Genomic DNA, 21,030 nt, shown 5'->3' on the forward strand with positions numbered 1-21,030 from the left:
AGAAAGACAGAGAGAGAGAAAGAAAACAATAAATATATAATCTTGTGCCAAAACTGACAGGGTTCGAACCATAGAATTCTATGGGTGATCTAGTCCAACTCCCAGCAATGCAGGAATCTCAACACACAGCCCTCCATCCAATTTGAAACTGTACGGGACCTTGCTTAGCTTTGCAGTTTCTATGGCTGCACCCTACTAAAATGACCGATGTGAAACATTGCAAACTCTTTACATAAATGGCATTTGTATAAAGCCATAATCTTGCTACAAACTCTAGGTACCACCACCATCAGAAGTAAAGTAGGTGGTAAAAAGGGAAGGATCAGACATGGCACCCTGACCATGGAAAGCATAATGCTAGTAGTCAGCAAAAGAGATTTAAAGACTCTCTCAAGGCAAATCTTTAAAAATGTAGTATAAACATTGAGAACTGGGAAACACTGGCCTGCAAGCACTCCAATTGGAGAACAGCCTTTACCAAAGGTGTCATGTGCTTTGAAGATGCTCAAACTAAGGATGAAAGGGAGAAATGTGCTAAGAGGAAGGCACCCTTGGCAAACCTTCAGCTCCCACCCAGAAACCTATGTCCCCACTGTGGAAGGACGTGTGGATCCAGAATTGGTCTCCACAGTCACTTACAGACTCACTGTTGAAACCATGTTCATGGAAGACAATCTTACTCGGTTACGAGTGGGGGGAAGAAGAAGAAGAAGAAGAAGAAGAAGAAGAAGAAGAAGAAGAGGAAGAAGAAGAAGGAAGAACTCCCCAAAGAGGCTGGATTGTCACCCACTTTGTGATAATTTTAGTGTCAGGTGAGTACCTTTTTATTTCCCCAGACATTTAAACATTGCTAAGTTTTAAAATTTCAGTGCATTTAAGATGATCTATGTTTTAACTGATTGGAATTTTATACTGTGTTTACACTGGGCTATGATGCTGTTTTAACTTTTCTCCAGTATTTATTTGTGTGTTTTAAACTCTTTTATAAAATGCCCTGGGAATGCTTACTGGCCTATGAAAGCTGAGGAATAAAGTACAGAAATAAATAAATAAATAAATAAATAAATAAATAAATAAATAAATGCATTAGTAGTAGTAGTAGTAGTAGTAATAGAAATTAGTCCCAAAATATCTGAAGGACCACCTCATTCCCCACATACATTTTGGGTGTTAAAAGCAACAGAGGGCCCTTGGTAGTTCCACTACCCTGAGAATTGGGGGGGAGCTGGAGAGGCCCAGGAAAGAGCATTTTCTGTGTCCGCCCCAATGTTCCTTCCCCATAGAGGTCTGCCTGGCACCTTCATTATGTAGTTTCAATCACATGCCAAGGATACACTTCTTTGTCACCTGAGATACATACTTTTGGGACCCACCATATTCATTTGATTGCAGTTGTTTTCAGCTGATTCAAAAATTGCATTCTTAAATTGCTAATACGAATGGGCACTATCCAACTAAATCATACTCAAAGCCATGGGTAGGCAAATTAAGGCCCAGGGGCCAGATCTGGCCCAATCGCCTCTAAATCTGGCCCGTGGGCGGTCCAGGAATCAGTGTGTTTTTACACGAGTAGAATGTGTCCTTTTATTTAAAATGCATCTCTGGGTTATTTGTGGGGCATAGGAATTCGTTCATTTTTTCCCCTTCAAAATTTTTTAACAGGCCTACTCTGAGTATGGCTTAGTTGGATATCACCCAATACAGTGGTACCTTGGGTTAAGTACTTAATTCATTCCGAAGGTCCGTACTTAACCTGAAACTGTTCTTGACCTGAAGCACCAGTTTAGGTAATGGGGCCTCCCACTGCTGCTGTACCGCCAGAGCACGATTTCTGTTCTCATCCTGAAGCAAAGCTCTTAACCTGAAGCACTATTTCTGGGTTAGCGGAGTCTGTAACCTGAAGCGTATGTAACCTGAGGTACCACTGTATACAGAAGCCAAGTTTTAATGTCATGGAACCCTCATCAAAATTTCTTTAATGACTATGGTCCAAGCCAGAAAAAGTTCAGCACATTGATTCTGAGTGGGGAGAGTTAATCATGTGCTTAAATCTCTTCCTTTGAAACCCACAGAACTGCAAAAGTGCTTAATTTGGGCAGAATCTGGCCCTTAGCTGGAAACAATCACAATAGAGAGACTACCTTTGCAAGTACCTAAATGAAAGGGTCATGCAGTATCATCTTTAGGAATAGGAAAGCAGCCTGATCACTGGTCCATCTAGCTTGGAAATGTCTCCATTGATTGATAGTGTTTCTATAGGGTTTCGTGCAGGAGATATTCCCTGTCCTTTCTGGAGATGCCACGGATTGAACCTGAGACCTAGCTGAGCTATGGCCCTTCCCCACATAAATTATGTAAAATAAGCCTGCAAGGATATTATCTGTTATCATTAGCCTACAGCAAATCAAGGGCCTTGCCAGTTGCCTTCTACCAACAAGTCTCCATCCATGCTAGATTCTCTTCCAAATTCTGATGGCTGCATGTGAGCACAGCTGTCACTCTTCTCCACTGGGGGAAGATCGATGGGACACACCAACCCCAACCTTGGTGACCTTTGAATGTGACAAGATTTTTTTGGTCAGGCCTACTAAATGGAAGCCATGGTGTATTGAGGACTGCCTCGGGGTGAAACTTCCAGTGAATTTATTATCTCCCAATGCCCTTTGGACTCCTTCCCACCATCAAACACCATGGCAGCCCTCGGAACAGGAAGAAATACATTAACTAGAATCTGATCGTTTTAAAAGGTTACAGATGCCCAAATATAATTTAATTTCATACTTGCCCTTTGAGGGTTTGGTGTATATTTTCATTTTATGACTGCAAATGATAAAGCTCTTAAGATTCCAGGCAATAAAAAGGGGAGGAGGATGGAAGTATTTTAAGGGCTGGAACTGTACTCTCTGCGTGAATGAAGTGATGAATCAGCTATTGCTTCCCTCTCTTTCTCTCTTGCTCTCTTCTATGACATGTCCACAAACTTTAGAATGACTGGGACCTCAAGGGCCACTTCACGTGTTTCCAAAGTCTTGGATAGATCCAGAGGAATGCTGGCTTTCCTTTATCAGAGCAGCAGACTCTCTGCACACTCCTATCATATGACAAACGGCTCTTGAAAGACTCTCATTTTCAAGTGTGGTACACCATGCAACATGAGAATTGCTTAGTCAACAGAAGCAAAAGCGGGGCAGAATCCTTGAGGTTGCAAAGTGAGAATGGTTCTTTGGAAGATGGCCAAAGAAATTGTTCATAGCATGACATCTTGAGACGTTGGTTGCATTCCCAAATCACACTAAGCCAAACTATGGCTTAGTAAAGGTAAAGGACCCCTGACAGTTAAGTCCATTCATGAACAACTCAGGTTGCGGCTCAAATGTGCTGAAGATGGAGATGACAGTGAGTTTGCTCTTCCTGGGGCTTTGTAGGCCAGCAGAGCATGGCAATTAAGCCAAGGTTTGGATTATCTGGACCTAGGGTTATGGCTAAGGTCTTTCCTCTTTAACCACATTCTTCAATCAAGGTTTGTCCTATGGGTTAAGACATACCCATTCCAGGTTTGAATGACAAGTTGAGCTAGGGATGGTGAACCTTTGTGGCTCCAGGGCCCAGATCTTTCTCTGCCCCCACCCCATGCACCGCCTTTGACTAGTGGATGGGCCAAGCCGCCTGCCAATCACATGATGCCTTTTTGACATCACATGATTGACAAGTGGGTTATCCCTCCTACCTGTCAAAATCCTTGGCATGGAAACCAAGCTTGGGAACCACAACACAAGGGGCACTGCCAGCCCTATGCTTTGCAAGACACCCTCTGCTGCTCCTTTCAACATCCAATTTCAGAGGGTGAAGGCAGCGGCATGCAGAGAGGATTGCAAAGTGCTTTGTAGGCTGCTTTACACTGCCCCTTTCAACTTCTGGAATCAAAGAATGAAAGGAGTAGCCTGGGTTGGGAGGAAGGAGCAATTTTCATGGAATGGAAAAACACTTCCTCTCCTTGAGCAAGGTGTGCTCCCACTGCCAATCCATTGCTGGGCAATTGGGCATGAGCCTACTTTGAAACCCCAGTCTTACCCCACATGGACCTAATGGAGAGGTCTGGTGGCCCATCTGAAGCTGACCTAAGCAGCCCAGAAAAGAGAAAAAAGGGGTTGTGAGGACCTTGTTAGGTGCCTGCAAGTTCCCGCAGTCATGGTAAGCCATACTCTGCCTTCTTGCAACATGTGAACCAAACCACTGTTGCCTTCCATAACCTGATGCCCTTCGAGTGCTGCTGGATGACAACTTCCATCATTCTTGACCATTGGCCATGCTGGGAGGTGCAGTTCAACAGCATCAGGAAGATGCTAAGCTGGGGAAGGTTGGCTTAGAACACTGAAACAACTAATGACTGGAATTGATTCACTGAGGGGCTAGGGGTGCTTCTTAAGGTTTTGATGTTCCAGATGACCTGATCTTCTTTAAAGAATGGGACAGGTACACAGAGACTCCCTTCACTGTTCCATATATATATATATATATATATATATATATATATATATATGAATCTTGAAATACCCTGTATATTCTATGTCAACATAGCCAGGGATGGACACATGGCTTAAAGAGGGGGAGATGAAAGGGGGGGAGATAAAGAGGAGAGATAAGTGAAGATAGATGAGAAAATGCTTTTTTATCCTCCACTGTGTCTAAAATTAAAACTTGGAGATGGTTGGCTTTCAATGCACAAGGCCAGATGCTCAACTCCCTGAGCAGGTGTGTTGGGGGGGTAGGTAGAATGGAGGGGACTCCTTGCATTACGGAGCACCTGTGTAGCAGGAATGTCAAAGTCTCTGTGTTTAATCTGAAGAAGGTGCAGAGAAAATGTACAGTGTAATCCTATGCATGCCAAACTCAGAAATATTTCCCACTGAGTTCTATGGCATAATCCTAGGTAAGATTGTGGCCTTAGTATTATTATTATTATCATATAACCGACAGAGAACTGGCGTGAGCTTCCTGTCATATATTATACAAACTGAGCACACGAGAACTAGTGAATGTCCACACATAACACATGGTATAAAAGCTAGCAAACTCACAGCACCTATTTCTCTCTGAGCACATTTACGTACTCCACAAACTAAAGCAGTTTTAATAGCCTTGATGATAGTGGAGCATGGGGCCAGCCAACAAAACTGAACGTTGGAAGATTCAGGACACACAAAACGACACATTTCTTCAAACAGAGCAAAGCTGAAATGTGGAATTCGCTCATGCAAGATGTCATGAGGGCTACCAATTCAGATGGCTTCAAAAGAGGATTGGATGAGCAGTGCGCCTCTTGAGTACCAATCGCTTGTGGGCTTCCCATAAGCATCTGGTTGGCCACATTGAGACCACAATGCTAGACATAGATGGACTTTTGGACTGACCCACCAGAGCTCTTCTTACGTTCCCTCTCTCCAAGGACTTTGTAGAATGCCTTCATACATACGTGAACACTCTCACAGTCACAGGCGTAGAACCATAACTGATGAATAGCATACCAGTACATGCTAAGTGCATCAATAAAGCTCATTAAAATAAAATAAAATAAAATAAAAGTCTCCAGTGGGCCCAACGAACTAACAGAAGAGGTTGCTCATTCTCTCTCTGGAAGATGCACTGCTGTGACGTCTCCCTCAGTCTCATTTCTTCATCAAATATGACTGGAATAATATCTGGGTCTTTTAGGCTAGAGAAGCGGGAGACAGTTGTGATGGCTTCCGCTCATGAGATTGAAAAAAGCAGGACTATGTTCACCCTGCTCCCTTCAATCCTGCTCACAAGCATTCAAACAAGGATGCTCGCTTTTTCAAGTGCCCCTATCTGAATGCCCACAACATCCCTCACCTCAAACATTCGAGATTTGGGGAAATCACTAGACCAGAAGCTCCAGAGTCGGCAGAGAAAACCCTGTATTAGTATTTCTTAAGATTCTGAAGGGAGGAAAAAGTTAAGAACTAAATTCTCCAGGATACAATATTTCGGTTTGTCTGTCAAAACAGAAGCAGTCTTAAGAAGTTCCCCTATGCTATAGTTGATTACCAAAACAGATGTGGGAAATCTGTGCCATATAACAATCTATTCCTCTATCTCTGGTTTAAGATTTGTTAGATCAAAACTGTAACTCCACACTGGTTGTAAGCGATTATCTGTCATGGTAATCTTCACCACTTACAATTGCAGAGATATCTGGCCTCCAATATAGAATTGAAAAAGCAGCTAAATAAACTTCTGTATAACTAGACTCAGATGCCATAAACAAAAATAAACTAAAATAAAAGTCTCTCCTCAACTCTCCTCCAATAATGAGAGCATTCAGCCCTTCAACAGGACATCCAAACAAAGCAGACATGGGCACAAACCTGTCGGCAAATGGAGTCGTCTGCCAGTTGCCACAAGGACTGACGATGTCAGCCACTTAAGCAATATTCATCTAAAATTAATGTCTTATAAATAATCAAGGAGCGTTCTGTCTGCTTAACCTCAAAAGGAAAAGAAAAGATTTTTTTTTTTGCAACTGCTCTCTACCCCTCCTCTCCTTCCTTTCTTGCAAGAGGAAAGAAATTAAGGATGGCTTGACCTCTCCATCGATGCTTGCCAGGCAGTTACATGCTCTTGGTTGCATAACCACTTTTGCCTTCCCGTCTTCCAGAGATGTTCCAAATGGGTGCTGACTCAGAGCTGGCGTGAGGGCCAGGCGGGGGCTGTGGGCGGCTGTGCTCAAATGCAAACCCAGGATGGAAGCTTTTCAGCCCAGGGTCTCTACCTTTTTGTTGCTGGGACGGGGAACACACAGTGGGATCTGAAGCAGGCAAAAGGTTCTGCTCCATTGACCAAGCAGGGGCAGAAAGACGCATTCCTAACATTTATACGAGGCCTGGCTAATTCAGAGGTTCCATACTGCCTGCCAACGATAGGGGCCAAGGCTGCATATCTCTGTTTCCTTCTGAGCCTAAAGAGGGTTCTGAACCCATGGCTTTCTGCTTCCAGCCTCACCACTCCATTGGTAGGACCGAACCAAAATCTCCCTCTTTTGCCACTGGGTGGTGAAATGAGGAGGAGCAAGTTTGGGTGATTTGCAGTGGAGGCTGCTCAATTAGGGTGAATGGGCCCTGTCTCACCAATCTCAGTCTTCCTTCACCTGCTTGCCTCCTTACGTACAACAGGGAGATGATGGGTTCTGCCAGTCATCAGATCTGGATCCACCTATGGTCGATCTCCCTGTCTTCTGCCCTACCAGTTCCAGTGGGCATCAGTCACCAGAAATTGTGGAGCATTCTGAGTACGGTGCCCTGCCCTCACTGGTAGCTGCTATTCCCCCCCCCCCGAAGGCATTGAGTGGAGATTGTCTGAACCTCACTACTGAGCAAGACCATTAGTCCATCTACCCCAATACTGGTCTACTCTGGCTGGCAGCAGCTCTCCAACTACTCAGATAGGAATTGTTCCCACTCCCTGATATCTTTTTAGAGTGAAGATTCAGGAAACTGAATCTGGGAACATCGTGAAGACCATGCAAAGCATGCATTCTACCACATTCCTTGTAGGCTCCACTCCTGACCTCCTCTAGACTCCACCCACAAGTCCTGCCTGAGACCCAAATCTTGAAAATCTAAGCTGGCAACCTGTTGGAATCAGACAGGGAAAGAAAGAAAGAAAGAAAGAAAGAAAGAAAGAAAGAAAGAAAGAAAGAAAGAAAGAAAGAAGAGATGAAGTTGTTGAAAAACCAAGGGAAATGGGATAAATACAGAAATGGAAAGAGCTTCCCCAGAAGATGGGGATGGCTATGTTTTGAGGCTATTTTAGCATGGAATGAGAGTCATCCCAATCAGGCTGAAGGCTTGCCGATATGAAAAGAGCACAGAAGAAAGGCTTTGCTTGGGCTGCTCCTATTGTCCAAATGTCAAAGAGCTCCTGGGAAGCCTAGGGGTGGTAATAGCTGTGTAAGCTGCTCCTCACCAGCAGTGGCGGAGTGGGGTGGGGAGTGATGAGAAGATGAAACGACTGGGTCCTAGGGTTCCTGCCTGCCAGGATTTGGTAAAGGCAGAGTGTGTGGGGGGGGGGGGGAGGAACAGACCTATTTGCATACGTGCTTTAGTATTCCAAATGTCTCTTGATGTAATTGAATTGTTGTTTCTGCCTCTATTAATACATATGCAAATGAGCCAGTGTGCTGCAGCTGTGCTGTATTAATCATATGTGTGCTTCTGTCTGTCTGCCCCGCAGGCTCAGGGTCGGAGAGAGGAGGGGGAAGAGAGGGAACACAAGCTCTCTTTAACCTACAAGGAGGTTCACTCATGCAGACAGAGGTCTGCTTGCACACACAGCAGGCCAGAGCCAAGGCAGGGATGGAGCTGCTATGTTTCCCTCCCCCCCACCCCACGCTTCCCCACACAAGTACACACTGATGAAGTCGGCGAGTTATGCGGGGAGAGCCATTAGCCTCATAGCTGCTTCTCAGTCTCTGCTTTGTTGCTGGATGCAGACAGACGAGTGCAAAATACGTTGGCCTCTCGTCATGTTCGAAGTGAGCCCACGTGTACAAGGTGATCAGGGAAGAAGAGGAGAGAAGCCATGTTGTATCAATCAAGCTTTCCAGCGGTGTCGAGCCAGACAACTCACAAGCAGGGGAAGAAGGGAACGGCCTTCTCTTGTTGTTTGTATCCAGCATTTGGTATTCAAAGGCATGAGAAGACAAGGCCACGCTTGCTAGATCAGACCACAAAGTATGCCTAGTCCAATTATCCTGCTTTCCATAGCAGCCAACCAGCCCACAAGCAGGACAAGAAGGAGGCAACCTGTTCATCTCCATGGCATAAAAACATAAGGCGGCTCTTGCTGGACCAGACCGAAGATCCAACAAGTTCATAATCCTGCTTCTCACAGTAGCTTCTTGGGAATGCATAATCATCCCATGTCCCTCTTCTGCTGCTGCTCCCCAGCAGCTGGTATTCAATGACACAGTGTCTTCAGACATGTAGTTCACATTTACCTGTTATATCCATGTCTACCCATGTCCTAGCCCAATCCCCCTTTTAAAAGTCTTTTAAACTGGCAGCTATCACCACATCTCCTGGCAACAGATGTAGCACAATGCTTTGCATGTTAAGTTGGAAATTAACTCTGTTCCGTGGAGTTTCTTCCCAGATGCACAGGACCACCAGACTTAAGCGCGCATAGTGTGCACTATCTTTGGTCTTGTCCTGAGTGCACTGCCCACCTGGCATGACATTCCATTCATCCGCAAATTATGCACAACAGCACTGGTGCTGTCATGGTTATCACACTGTGCCATTTCCTACACTGATGGCATTTCTGTGTAAGAAAATGGCGTGCCATGAAATGCGCTGAGTGTGCATGTTTCCACTTCATCACCTGGTCCTGCTGTCATGTACACATGGCACATTTTTTTGCACATGAGGTGTGAACATTGGATTTTTTTTAATTAAAAAAACAAAACAAAAACATACACAGATTTGCCCATGGTGGCTGAAAGATGTTTACCTTTCCTCACCACCCTACTTCCTTCCTGTTTTTGAAGACTACACTGGGTTTGCCTGTAAAACTGCAGTGCATCATGCTCTATCAAAGGCAGACTAGGGGTTTCTTTGCTGGCACATTTACACACCATGGAAAGTAGAAGGGCAAAGGATTTATTGCAGCTGATATATGTTTAGTGGATCAATCAGTCACCATCTCAATCTTCTGGCTAGTGTTTTTCATCGTAAGAACTAGCAACATCCCTGGGTGAGAACATACTCTTCTTAGATGGGGTAAATCTATTGGTTCTCTGTATTTATTTTACCTCCTCTTTGCAAATGGCAGCTGACTAGAATCTGGGTGCTCACAGAGCTGTATTTATGATTATGATACTCTATGGCAGTGTTTCCCAACCTTGGGCCTCCAACTGTTTTTGAACTACAACTCCCATCATCCCTGACTAGCAAGACCAGTGGCAAGGGATGATGGGAATTGTAGTCCAAAAACAGCTGGAGGCCCAAGGTTGGGAAACACTGCTCTATGGCATATTCCTTCTGTCTGGTTCTGAAGGGCAGGTCACTGGTGAGTCATGAGAAGGCAGCCAAGTGGGTGGGAAAGAGCAAACAGGTTGATCTTCTCCATTCATGGCTGGAGGGGAGAAGATCGGAAGGCACTGGAGAGGGGTAAAGACCCATCCAGAACACTTCCCCATTGCCACACACCCATCAGGTTGCCAGACATCCAGTTTCATGGTTGCCATTCCCCCTCTTGAGTCAGTGAAGTGGCATAAGCTCCATCACACATGATGCTAATCCCTGGTGAGCATTGCATCTGCACATGTGGTTTGAGATGACTAACTTAGTACATTCTGTTCCTCCAATGAGCTGAAGGTAAATGTTCTTCCCCACCACACCCCATTTTATCCTCACCACAAACTTGGGAAGTGGGTTAGGCTGAGAACTAGGGACTGGTCTTAGAACATCTCTCCCATGTCACACATATACCACCATGTCTCAGCACTTTAGAATGATCGTGGCTGGCCAATGGCCACTGACCCATGAGTATCCTTTTCAAAGATGTGTTATTGCATCTATTTGTACGACAGGGATGCTATGAGGAAGGGCAGGACCTCATGCTTGCAGCTGCTGTGATGAGGAGGAGGTGGGGGAAATCAAATTTTAGCATTAATAATGCATTATTTGAAAGCACCTAAAAGTGGAGCATGCCAGTAGGTTTTTTAATATCTCTCTCTCTCTCTCTCTTTTTATTACCATTGCTAGGTCTAAATCCTCAGCTGCTGTTTATGGGCATTGATCCATTAGCACCAATGGAAGTGCATCTATTCCCTACAGCTGGCAAACTGGCCCTTGATCTCCACCAATCCCTTATATTGGCTACCCCTTGGGCAGAACAGGTGGTGAGCATCTTTCAGCCAATACACCTAAATATAGCATCAGCAATAAATGGGGAGTGCAATGCCCAATCTAGGTTAATATTATACATTTGAGACCAATTTCAGGGGCCAGCCAATAGGAAATATTCATACTATGCTGCCTTGTTAGCTCACTGTCATTATCATCTTCAGCATTTGTGATGTCCATCAAGGAATGTGCATATTAATATTAAAGGAATCTAGTGAGCTAATGGCGGATGGATGCCTGCCATCTTCTGGCAATGCTAATCTGAAACACAGCAGTATGATTATTTATCTGTTATTTTCAGTTTATTTTGCCCAGATGTTTGCTCGCAGAGTGGAAACCCAGTTTTATTTTGGTTTTCCCCAAGCAGAAGTGGACTGTGGTGGTTGTCTCATACAGCAATTAAAGCATGAATCGTCTGTCCTCCTGCAAATTAAGACATTTAGAGGGAGCAGGTGAAGCAGCAGAAAAGAAATCAGAGAAAATGGAGAGAGCCCCAGTGACCGAAAAATCCAGGCTTAATTGGCTTTTGAAGTTGTGCCCTGGCTATTGAATACAAAAAGCAATGCAACATGTGGATTTATTTTTTATCTTGTATTTATTACTGTCCAAGAAAAGCCAAAGTATCTACCCATATATTTTTACATGATGGCTGCATGAGTGCAACTCCCTTTGGATATTCTTTGGCCTGATGTTGGAACCACACTTAGGAACATAGAATACTGCGAGGCCATTGGTCCATATATAGCTCAGTTGTGACGGTGGCTCTCCTGGGCATCAGATAGAAGACTTCCCCAGCATTAATCAGAGATTCAAGGCATTGAACCTGAGGCTTTTTGCTTGAAAAATCGGAACTCTATCATTGAGTTATAGCCCTTCACTGACACCTAATCATGGTCAGCACAAGCCATGGTTTGTTGCCTTATTCCCAGCAGTGAACAGTAAGTGAAAAGGTTGTAGCTCAGTGGTACAGTAGCTGCTTTGCATGCAAAAGGTCCCAGTTTCAATCCCCACCAACTCCAGGTAGGACCTGGAGAGATTCTTGCCTGAAATCCTGGAGAGTCACTGCTAAGACGATGATAGGGAACCTGAGACCCCACCCCAGATGTTGCTGAACTACAAGTTTCATAATTCCTAAGCATTGTTGACATTGACTAGGTTTGATGGGAGTTGGGGATGGAGGTCCAACAAAATTTGGAGGGCCACAAATTCCCAATCCTTGCAGTAAAATGATACACATGCTGCACTGCTCCAGAACCCATCCCATCAACAGCCACGGGTGTCCACTCAGATACAGTCAGTGCCATGGTCAGGCATTCCATACTGAAACCTGAGACCTTAGAGAAAATAGCTGGGTAAGTTAGACTATCACAGCAGGAGATGTGCAAAGATGGAGACCAGATAACTGGGTTGGAGTGTGTCAGGGAACTGCCATCGGAAAGGCAGGTGGTGGAAAGGCTCTCAGAAGCTAGGAGAGACTCAGCAGCGGGGGAAGGCACCAGTAGGGGGAGTGTGGGAGATCAGAGAGAGAGTGAGGCGCCAGACTGGCTCAAGGAATCTTCCAGCGAAAACAGTGGAGAAGTCTCAGGACCTCCTATAGGTACACCCACTCCTCGCCGGAAACTGTCGCGCCGAGAGTCCAGACGACGCGTTTCCGTTAAGGAGCTTCTATGCTGGAGTCGTTTCCGTAAACGCCCACTGTCGGATTCTGCCAGCGATTAAGGGAGTCATGCTTAAGGGGCTCCGCTGTACACAGAGTCTTGAGAAACATGCCCAAGATCTGAGGGACTGAACTTTTACGCACAAGTAGCTCATAATCCCATCACAGAGTGGATCAGGATTGTGCTTAAATTTGAGAAATGGGGTAATCCAGTGCTAGCAACATTTCCAAAATGTTAGCTCAGCATGAAAGCTCCCACGTCTTCCCACATCTTCCATGTAGGTCAAGTTGGTTGGCCACCTAGCCAGTGTTAAGAATGGAAAGAACCTGCATGGGGAATTTTGCTGGCTGTAGGCAGAACCACACATTTGCGCTGCAACCAATGCATTGTGTAGAAGATCATGTACATTGCTTCTCCAAAGTAATGTGTTTGCAGGAAAGGCCAATTGGTTAGGAAGTAACAGCAAGCAGGAAAAGGGTTCCTTAATTTTTCTGCCATCAGCCACTTTCTCCCTGAAACTCCCCTATCCCAAGTTGCAAAAATGCAGGGTTTGGAACTGCTGCTAAAAAAACAGAAGCAGCTGGAGAAGAGAGGAGAAGGGAGGGGAGGGGAGGGGTGCAGTTGGTGGATTAACCTTAGGCATTCAAAGCAGAGGGCCTTCCCTGAGTCATGTCCCTTCCCTATAAATGTGTAGAAACTCTTCTGAGTTTCTTAGAACTCTCTCAGATGCTTGGCTCCAGCAGGAACCTCCAGATCTTGCTTTGGAAGAAAATTCAGAAGCAACTTTCACCCCACGTCTTATCAGTTTTGCTCAAGGCACAGAGAGTTTTCCACCAACCTTATACACCCAACCAGACAGCAGGCATCCATCATACAGCTTAGCTAGCAATCTGCACTCATGTGTCTAGTGTGTCCCTCATGGAGGGGCTGTACAGACCCACCCACCTCCCAGCAGATCACTCCTCTCAAACTTCCTTGGGCATTTTGCTCAAGCAGGAACCTCTAAATTCACTTCCCTTATTTTTTGCTTTGGGCAGAGCTGTGATGGCAATTCTGCACAAGACACAGCCTCCCTGGCAATGTGAGTTAGGGCAATCAGCACCCTTGGAAGCACCATGGGAGACAGTGACAATGAGACCTATTAGCTCCGTAGCTGCAACAAAAGACAGCAAAGTCCCCGCTTTATCCTTGTCAAAAGAAGTTAAAACGTAGATGGTATGAATGCTAACCCTGCTAGCAAAGCAAGTTACATTCAGTGTACAGTATGCACTGCTACAAACAGGGAGGGCAGTTTAATGTACCTGCTCATCCAGTCATTAGCCTCTCGGCAGGCGGTGCCAATGAGGGCAACCAATTAGTGCTAACTGTGACAGGTAGGACATCGCAGTGGGGGACTCCTGGAGAGAAGAAGGAGAGGAAGGGCTTCAAAACACATGTCCTCTCAAAGCAGGGGTTGGCAGGGGTCTTTCAACACAGAGAGCATGTGTCAGCCTCGGTACGGAAGCGACAATGTTGGCAATACTCCTTTTCATCCCCTTCCTACAAAAACCTGCCTCGCTACTGCTGTCACTGCACAAAGACTGGGGGTGGGGTGGGGTGGATTAAAGAGCATCACTGGGGGCAGGGGAGTAATAAGAGAGAAAGAGAAGTAGATCAGGTACAAAGCCTTCTTCTGAAAGTTCCAAGAGATGTAATTGAAATCTATAAAGTCATGCGCTGACTGTGTACAGTGAACAGAGCAGTTGTTTTGCAGTCCAACTCAGGGACAGGCAACACGGACTAGAAGCCCCTGAGTTGAGTGAATGGCCTCATCCTGACTATTTGGTGCTGTGTTTCTAGACACAGGTCTGGGCTTTAAAGCATCCTGGGTTTGTTTTTTTGCCCTGGCACTTTCCCCAAGAAAAACTCACTGTTTACCGCTGACTGCAAACGGCAATATCCAGAAAACCCGAATTGCCGTTTGTTCCAATTTAGCATTAGAGAGCGGGTTTTCCTGGGGAAAGCAGGGGTGGGATGGGGGAAGTGCTCTAACACAGATCTGTGCCTGGAAAGGGCAGGGAAAAAATGTAAGTGTGGATGAGCCAATGTCTCGTGTAGGATGTCCGAAGTAAAGAAATGCAGTCAGCTGCAACACTTGCCTCTCAACTTGGTTTAGTATCTTGGCAAGTTCTGAACTTATTGACCATATTTCAATTACAATTATATTGTAAATTGCTTTGGGACGCTCCATGGGAAGTGATTCCTAAATGAAATAAACATAACAACAATAGGTAAAGGGGTAGAGGGGACTCCTGACCATTAGGTCCAGTTGCGGACGACTCTGGGGTTGCGGCGCTCATCTTGCTTTACTGGGCACGGGAGCCGGCGTACAGCTTCTGGGTCATGTGGCCAGCAGGACTAAGCCACTTCTGGTGAACCAGAGCAGCGCACAGAAATGCCGTTTACTTTCCCAACGGAGCGGTACCTATTTATCTACTTGCACTTTGGCATGCTTTCGAATTGCTAGGTTGGTAGGAGCTGGGACCGAGCAACGGGAGCTCACCCCATCATGGGGATTTGAACCGCCGACCTTCCGATCGGCAAGCCCTAGGCTCTGTGGTTTAGACAACAACAATACTGCTCTTCAAATAAACCTTTCCACACAACTTCACCTATTGAGGAAACTTTGCACACATGCCATAGATGGAACATATACATATGGTATCTATTATTAATTAAAAATGTGTATATACCACCTCTTGTTGATTCCAGGGTGGTTTAGAACTTCTTAAAGTGCTCAAATGTAACAAATAATTCTAAAAACCAAGCATTGTCATAACCCCTTGGTTAAAACAGCAGTTAGCACAGCAGCAGAAAATGTCACAACACCGCACTTAAAGCAACACATTTAAAAGCTATGGAATACCATATATATATTTTTAAAAAATAAAAAACTCCTTCTCTGGTGCCTAAGAGAGAAAGTGGAATAGTTTCTCCACAACATTACCTAACATATCGGACACCCTGTGTTAAAGTGACTAATAGTTGCATTGTTTTATTTCATTTATTTCTCTCCCTCCTTGCTCTCCTCCCACCCCCTGACTTGCTGGGTTCCACCCACTGCCTGCCACTGCCCACCAGTTCATACCCCTGGATCCACCCCAAGTAAACATTCACTGGGGCTGCCCCTATTTCCATGTGGGAGAGATTTCTGCTCCCAATCGTCGTTTTGCATTTTTGCTTGCCATGAAACCAATAACCTTGGCAGAATGCCCCCATTTCCCATTAACCGCTATTATAGGTTCCTTTCTTTTTCTTATCAGAGTTCATAGGCCCTTGAATGACTAAGCCAGGTTCTGAAAAACAGATGCTTACTGTCCACTCCTTCTATCGCTGACAGCTTTTCCCCCCCCTTGCAAAAAAGGAAAAAAAGACAGTGGAAACAAAGCCCTTTTAGATCACAAAACTTTGACTTCATTGCTAGTAATCTAGCCCTGGCTGGAGTCCTCCTGGCGCTTCCTTTCCAATCTTTGTGTGACTATTCGCAGCACTTTATGAGGATTGAAGTGTTCCCCCAGAAATCATTCCAGGATGAAGGCCGGCACCCACAGCATTGCTTGTTATGGCCCCCACGATTCTCATGCTGCCCAGAGTATTTGTATCAGAGGCTAAACCACAGTGTTGCTTTTCATATGAAGGCACAATAAGAGGCGAATATATTAACCTCTGCAAGCTTACATACACTGACAGTGCTTTATCTGGCACTCAGCTGACTCAACTGCAGAAGAGATCCATCTCAATTGTCTCCCAGCCTCTCGCCTGCTCATTAAGAGTGACTTATTATGCTGATATTATGTCACACGCTCAGCTCACAGGGATTCTCAGGCTCTCTCACCATGCCAGACCTATTCCATCTATTGCACAGAAAGGGCTCCTTCCCCAGGTCCGAGGACAGCAGGCAAAATCCAGCAATGAGCCAATGGAAGGCAGATCCAATTAACTCCATAGGTCTCTCAGTAGGTCTTTTTGAAACTACTGGAACTGTGATTTAGCTGGCTATTTTTTTTGGGAGGGTGTCTTCTAGGTTTGCCAAGGTGTGGTTTTGGAAGGTGTATCCAGATCACAAGGTTGGTTAGCTATACAAGCATTTTCCAAAAATGTCACTTTGTTATGATTCTGAATAACCATTGAACTAGTCTGCATGGCAAAGGAGGAGGACTGAGGATGGAGGAATGCCATATGATATGCTCTACAATGGCACCAAGGATTTGTGAATTGGCACCATCATGCGCTGGCGGTAGCATTAATCACAGACTAAAAGAAGCATCAGTCACCTGTCTGGGGCCAACGGCTTTCAAAAAGGCCCTGAAACTGCCTGAGTGACGTGTACCACAAAGGTACCTTTAGCATGAAGGAGACTATTAATTTAACAACTGTTGATCAGTGGTATTCCAGGACGGAGGTCCACAAAACCCATTAATAATTTGGTTACTTAAACTTAGGTTGCCCTGCCTCCCTATGACATCATAGCAGATAAGCCAGGGGTGGGGAACCTCTGGTGTGTGAGGCAATCTTGGCCCGCAGGGGTTTCCAGTTTGGCCTGCGATGCCCTTTCCTCAAAGCCACACCACTTTTCCATCCATTGACATCACTCTGTAATGTCAGCTGATGGGCAGGCGTGTAGGGTTCAACTCGACCGTGGCTGTGCAGTTCCCCAAAGCACACTGGCACAGGCAGCCAGTACACCAGGATCTAACCCCTGCTGTTGAGTTGGGCTTAAATCTAGCACAGTTTGGCGGGATTGGATGCAAACCCCTGCTAAAATGAAGGAAGAACCTTTGTTTCAGTAACTTCTTGCTGCCTGCGAGGTGCTCCAAAGTCCCAACTTTGGGACTTCAAAATGTGAAATCAATTGTGATGTCAGGTGATTGACATTGTCACATTAGGTGGGGGAGGGGGAATTGATTTGCTTTTTGTTTAGGGAAGCTTTTAATGTTTGATGCATTACTGTATTTTAATATTTTGTTGGAAGCCACCCAGAGTGGCTGGGGAAGCCCAGCCAGATGGGTGGGGTATAAATATATTATTATTATTATTATTATTATTATTATTATTATTATTATTATTATTATTATTATCTTTTGCCTTTGTTCTATTATGTATTTGGTTTTCTCATTTTTTATTTCCCTGTTGTGAACTGCCCTGGGATCTTTGGATGAAGGGCAGTATACAAATACAAATTTAATTATAATAATAATGGGAACTGTGTGCCTGAAATTTTATTTATTATTTACTCATCATCATCATCTAGACTTATATCCCACCATTCTTCCAAGGAGCTTTAAAGGCAGCATGGATTGCTCTCCCACTCCATTTTATTTTCACAACAGCCCTATGAGGTATGATAGGCTCAAGGATGGTGACTGGCCCAAGGTCATGTGGGGGATTTGAATTCTCCCTGGTCCTAGTCTGATGCTCTAACCACTACAAATATATATTTATATTTGTATAAAGTCTTCAGGTAGTTGGTTAGCACAATGCATTCTGGACTTGTCCCGCTAAACGTGGCATTTTGTTGTAACCCATCCCTTAATCGGGATGATGAAGGGCAGTTTTATAAACCAAAAGAAGGAACGGGGAAAATAAGTAAATAAGTAGCTAGTTTATCTAATTCAGCCCCAGCATCTAGTAGTCAAAAGCGCATGGCCTCTAAGACAGATGCCTCATCCGCAGCTCTCGTGGCCTTTTCTGGGTCCTAGGCCATGGTCTGAAGTCGTATGATGTAGCCCCCTTGCTGAAGGTAAGTGGGTTTGTGCTTGGTCCGTGTATGGCTGGAAGATCCAGTGTGTCTATGGAAGACTGCCTTGGAATCCTGCACATGCAAACTTGAGTCCCGTCAGTGGAGCAAAGGAGACTCTAAATGTATTGTGGCAAACAGCCATCAACAGACCTATCCTCCTTAATGTGCATAGGACTTTCCCCAAAAAAATCTCAGGAACCGACAAACAGAACTACAATTCCAAGCACTGCTAACTCCAGTTCCCAGGATTGCTTAGGGAAAGGTCGCATGCTTTATAAACGTATGGAGTGAGCCCGAGCTCCTTAGAAAACAACGGCCTTCACCTCACTTTGCAGCAGCGAATCCTGTAAATCAGCGACTCACGTGTGAAGCACTGCTTCCTTTCGCCCCTCCTAAGCAAACTACCACGAAAGGCTCTGAGGGCTAGTGTTCTGAGCGGGTGCTAAGCATCCCTCTCTGTCCCCTCTACTTTACCAGCAAGTCACAGTTCCTTTAAACCAGGGGAATGGGTGCGGGAACGGCACCTTTGAAGCCCGCCCTCTCCCAGGTGAAAAGAAAGCCACTTCCAGATGTAGATTTGTAAATGAAAAAGGTGTGTGGGAGTGTGTGCCAGACAAAAAAAAGGCGGGGCGCAAAAGAGAAAGAAGGGAAAACCACATTGTGTGTGTTTTGCAGGGTTGGAACGGGAGAGAAAACTGCTTTCCATATTTATTTAACCTTTGCCTCCTCCGTCATTGTAGCCGGACTTACCTGCAGTTGGAGAGGACCTAAGCCGGGGGTTGCCGCGGCAGCAGCTGCCATGGTTGTTGGGATCAGCTGAACAGGGTAAGGGTCACCTAAGTAAGAGAATAATAGAGGCGTCAGCACCTTTTATCCACTCTCCACCTGCAAATTAAACTCCTGCATTCACTCTTTCCAAAAGCCTCCTTTTGTGCGCCTCGCAGAGGCCTAATGAAAAGCTCCATTGTGAGGCCTTTTACTAACACTCTTCACAATTCTGGCTGAGAGAGGAATGTGAATAAAAGGCGCAGGCAATTAAGGCGGAAACCTCATCCTTTTTCATGATGTATTTAGGGAAATGGGGAGGGGGGGAGGGGAGTGCACACTGATCAGAGGGCTGAGCTTCCAGAGAGAGAGAAAATATATCTACAAAGGAGAGAAAAGGAGAAAAAGAAAACAGCGCAACCTTGATAAGATCGTCGTGCGGGATTGGGGGGCAAACCTACAGACTGAGCCGAAGTAGGAACTTAACCAAACAGAGGGAAGCTAGTAGCACTGACACTTAACACACACATTGCCAGTGTTTGGGAGATGCAAACAGAGCCCCACTTGCGTAATTGGAACACTATGCTTGCACCAAAGATCGTTACCTAAGTCCACCCCTTATATCTGCGTCTCAAACCCCGTTTTCATTTAATACTGTCCTGCGCTGGCTGTTGGGAAAAAATGTGATGGGAAAGCCCTTGTACTGTGGTTACCAGGTTTTTTTCAATGAATCCGGGGACACTTTGTTTTTTTTTTGAAGCTGAGTAGCAAGGGAGTCAGTAGTGGGGATGGTGAGGCAAAAGACCCTGGGCCCAAGCACACATGCATATTGTATAAAGGTGCAAAGACCTTCTTTCGCACTCTGTGAAACATAAATGCACAGAGTTTTTTTTAAAAAAACTGGGCAACGGCCGCCCACCTGTGACTCCCGAGCCTCCCCCATCAGTCAAAACAAAGGGGAAAGGGGGCAGGAGATCTGTACCACCAGACATCCCAGGTTCCCCTTTGGCAGTGGTGGCAGCAGCAGCAGTCAGCACCCCGAGCCAGCCTGGTAGTGCAGTTGGCTCTGGCTGGCTTCAGGAGCTGCTCACTGCTCACTGCCCACTGCCATGGTGCCCACCATTTTTCCTCTCTGGAAGTCCCCATATGATGTGTTGCGCACAAGACACATCATATGGGGACTTCCAGCAAAGAAAAATGGTGGCTGCCATGGCAGCAAGCAGTGAGCAGCTCCTGAAGCCAGCCAGAGCCCTCAGAAACAGTTATCACAGACCATAGGCTGTGAACATCCTTTTGACAAGGCTTTTGAGCTTTATTTTGACAAGAACTCTTATACCACTTCAACAGCTGGGAACTGTAGTTTGCCAAGGGTGATGAGACTCCCCTCACAGAGCTACAATTCCCAGGGTTCCCTGGGACGAGGGGCTTATTGTTAAAGCACAGGAAATATTCACAACAAATGCTCTTCTGTTTCTGCAATCTAACTTTGAATATATCTACAAAAGCAGGCCTTCATAAGAAACGACTGCCTTGATAACCCTTTCCATTTTTGTGCAGAAAACAAAGGGCTGAATTGTTAACATCTAGCCTTTGCAGTTAACACAGATGTGCTCTGCCTTATATATTCCTGGCCTTTCTAAATGACAAAATGTTTAAAAAGCTTTCCACTCCATTAATAAAGATCATTGGAGCATTTGTGCATGGCCCAATGATGTGCTAACAGAAATTATTAGCCCAGGAAAGTCTTTGGAAACAAGACTTACAACAGTACACATTCATTAGGAAAGCACAATGCAAAGTCATGGTACATTTGATTCAACGGACACAATAAGCTTTCCTTTCTGAACGCTGTTTCTTTTCTAGCTAATAGAAGGGAAGTACATTTAAGATAAATTGCAAAGGG

At 45.2% G+C, this 21,030-nt stretch overlaps 1 protein-coding gene and 1 long non-coding RNA gene across 13 annotated transcripts in view; one reads left to right on the forward strand and one right to left on the reverse strand.

The window, feature by feature from the left end:
• Positions 1–21,030, forward strand: part of LOC309352041 — an 802,957-nt gene that overhangs the window by 105,996 nt on the left and 675,931 nt on the right. The window lies entirely within an intron of this gene.
• Positions 1–21,030, reverse strand: part of SOX5 (SRY-box transcription factor 5) — a 767,649-nt gene that overhangs the window by 96,605 nt on the left and 650,014 nt on the right. For all 12 annotated transcript variants that reach the window (XM_081879778.1, XM_081879776.1, XM_081879777.1 and 9 more), the window contains one exon: positions 19,113–19,198. In XM_081879778.1, the coding sequence (XP_081735904.1) occupies positions 19,113–19,198 (86 nt within the window). The remainder of the gene's footprint in view (positions 1–19,112; positions 19,199–21,030) is intronic.

Source organism: Podarcis erhardii (assembly GCF_964252035.2).
Source record: "Podarcis erhardii genome assembly, chromosome: 10".
NCBI lineage: Eukaryota > Metazoa > Chordata > Lepidosauria > Squamata > Lacertidae > Podarcis > Podarcis erhardii.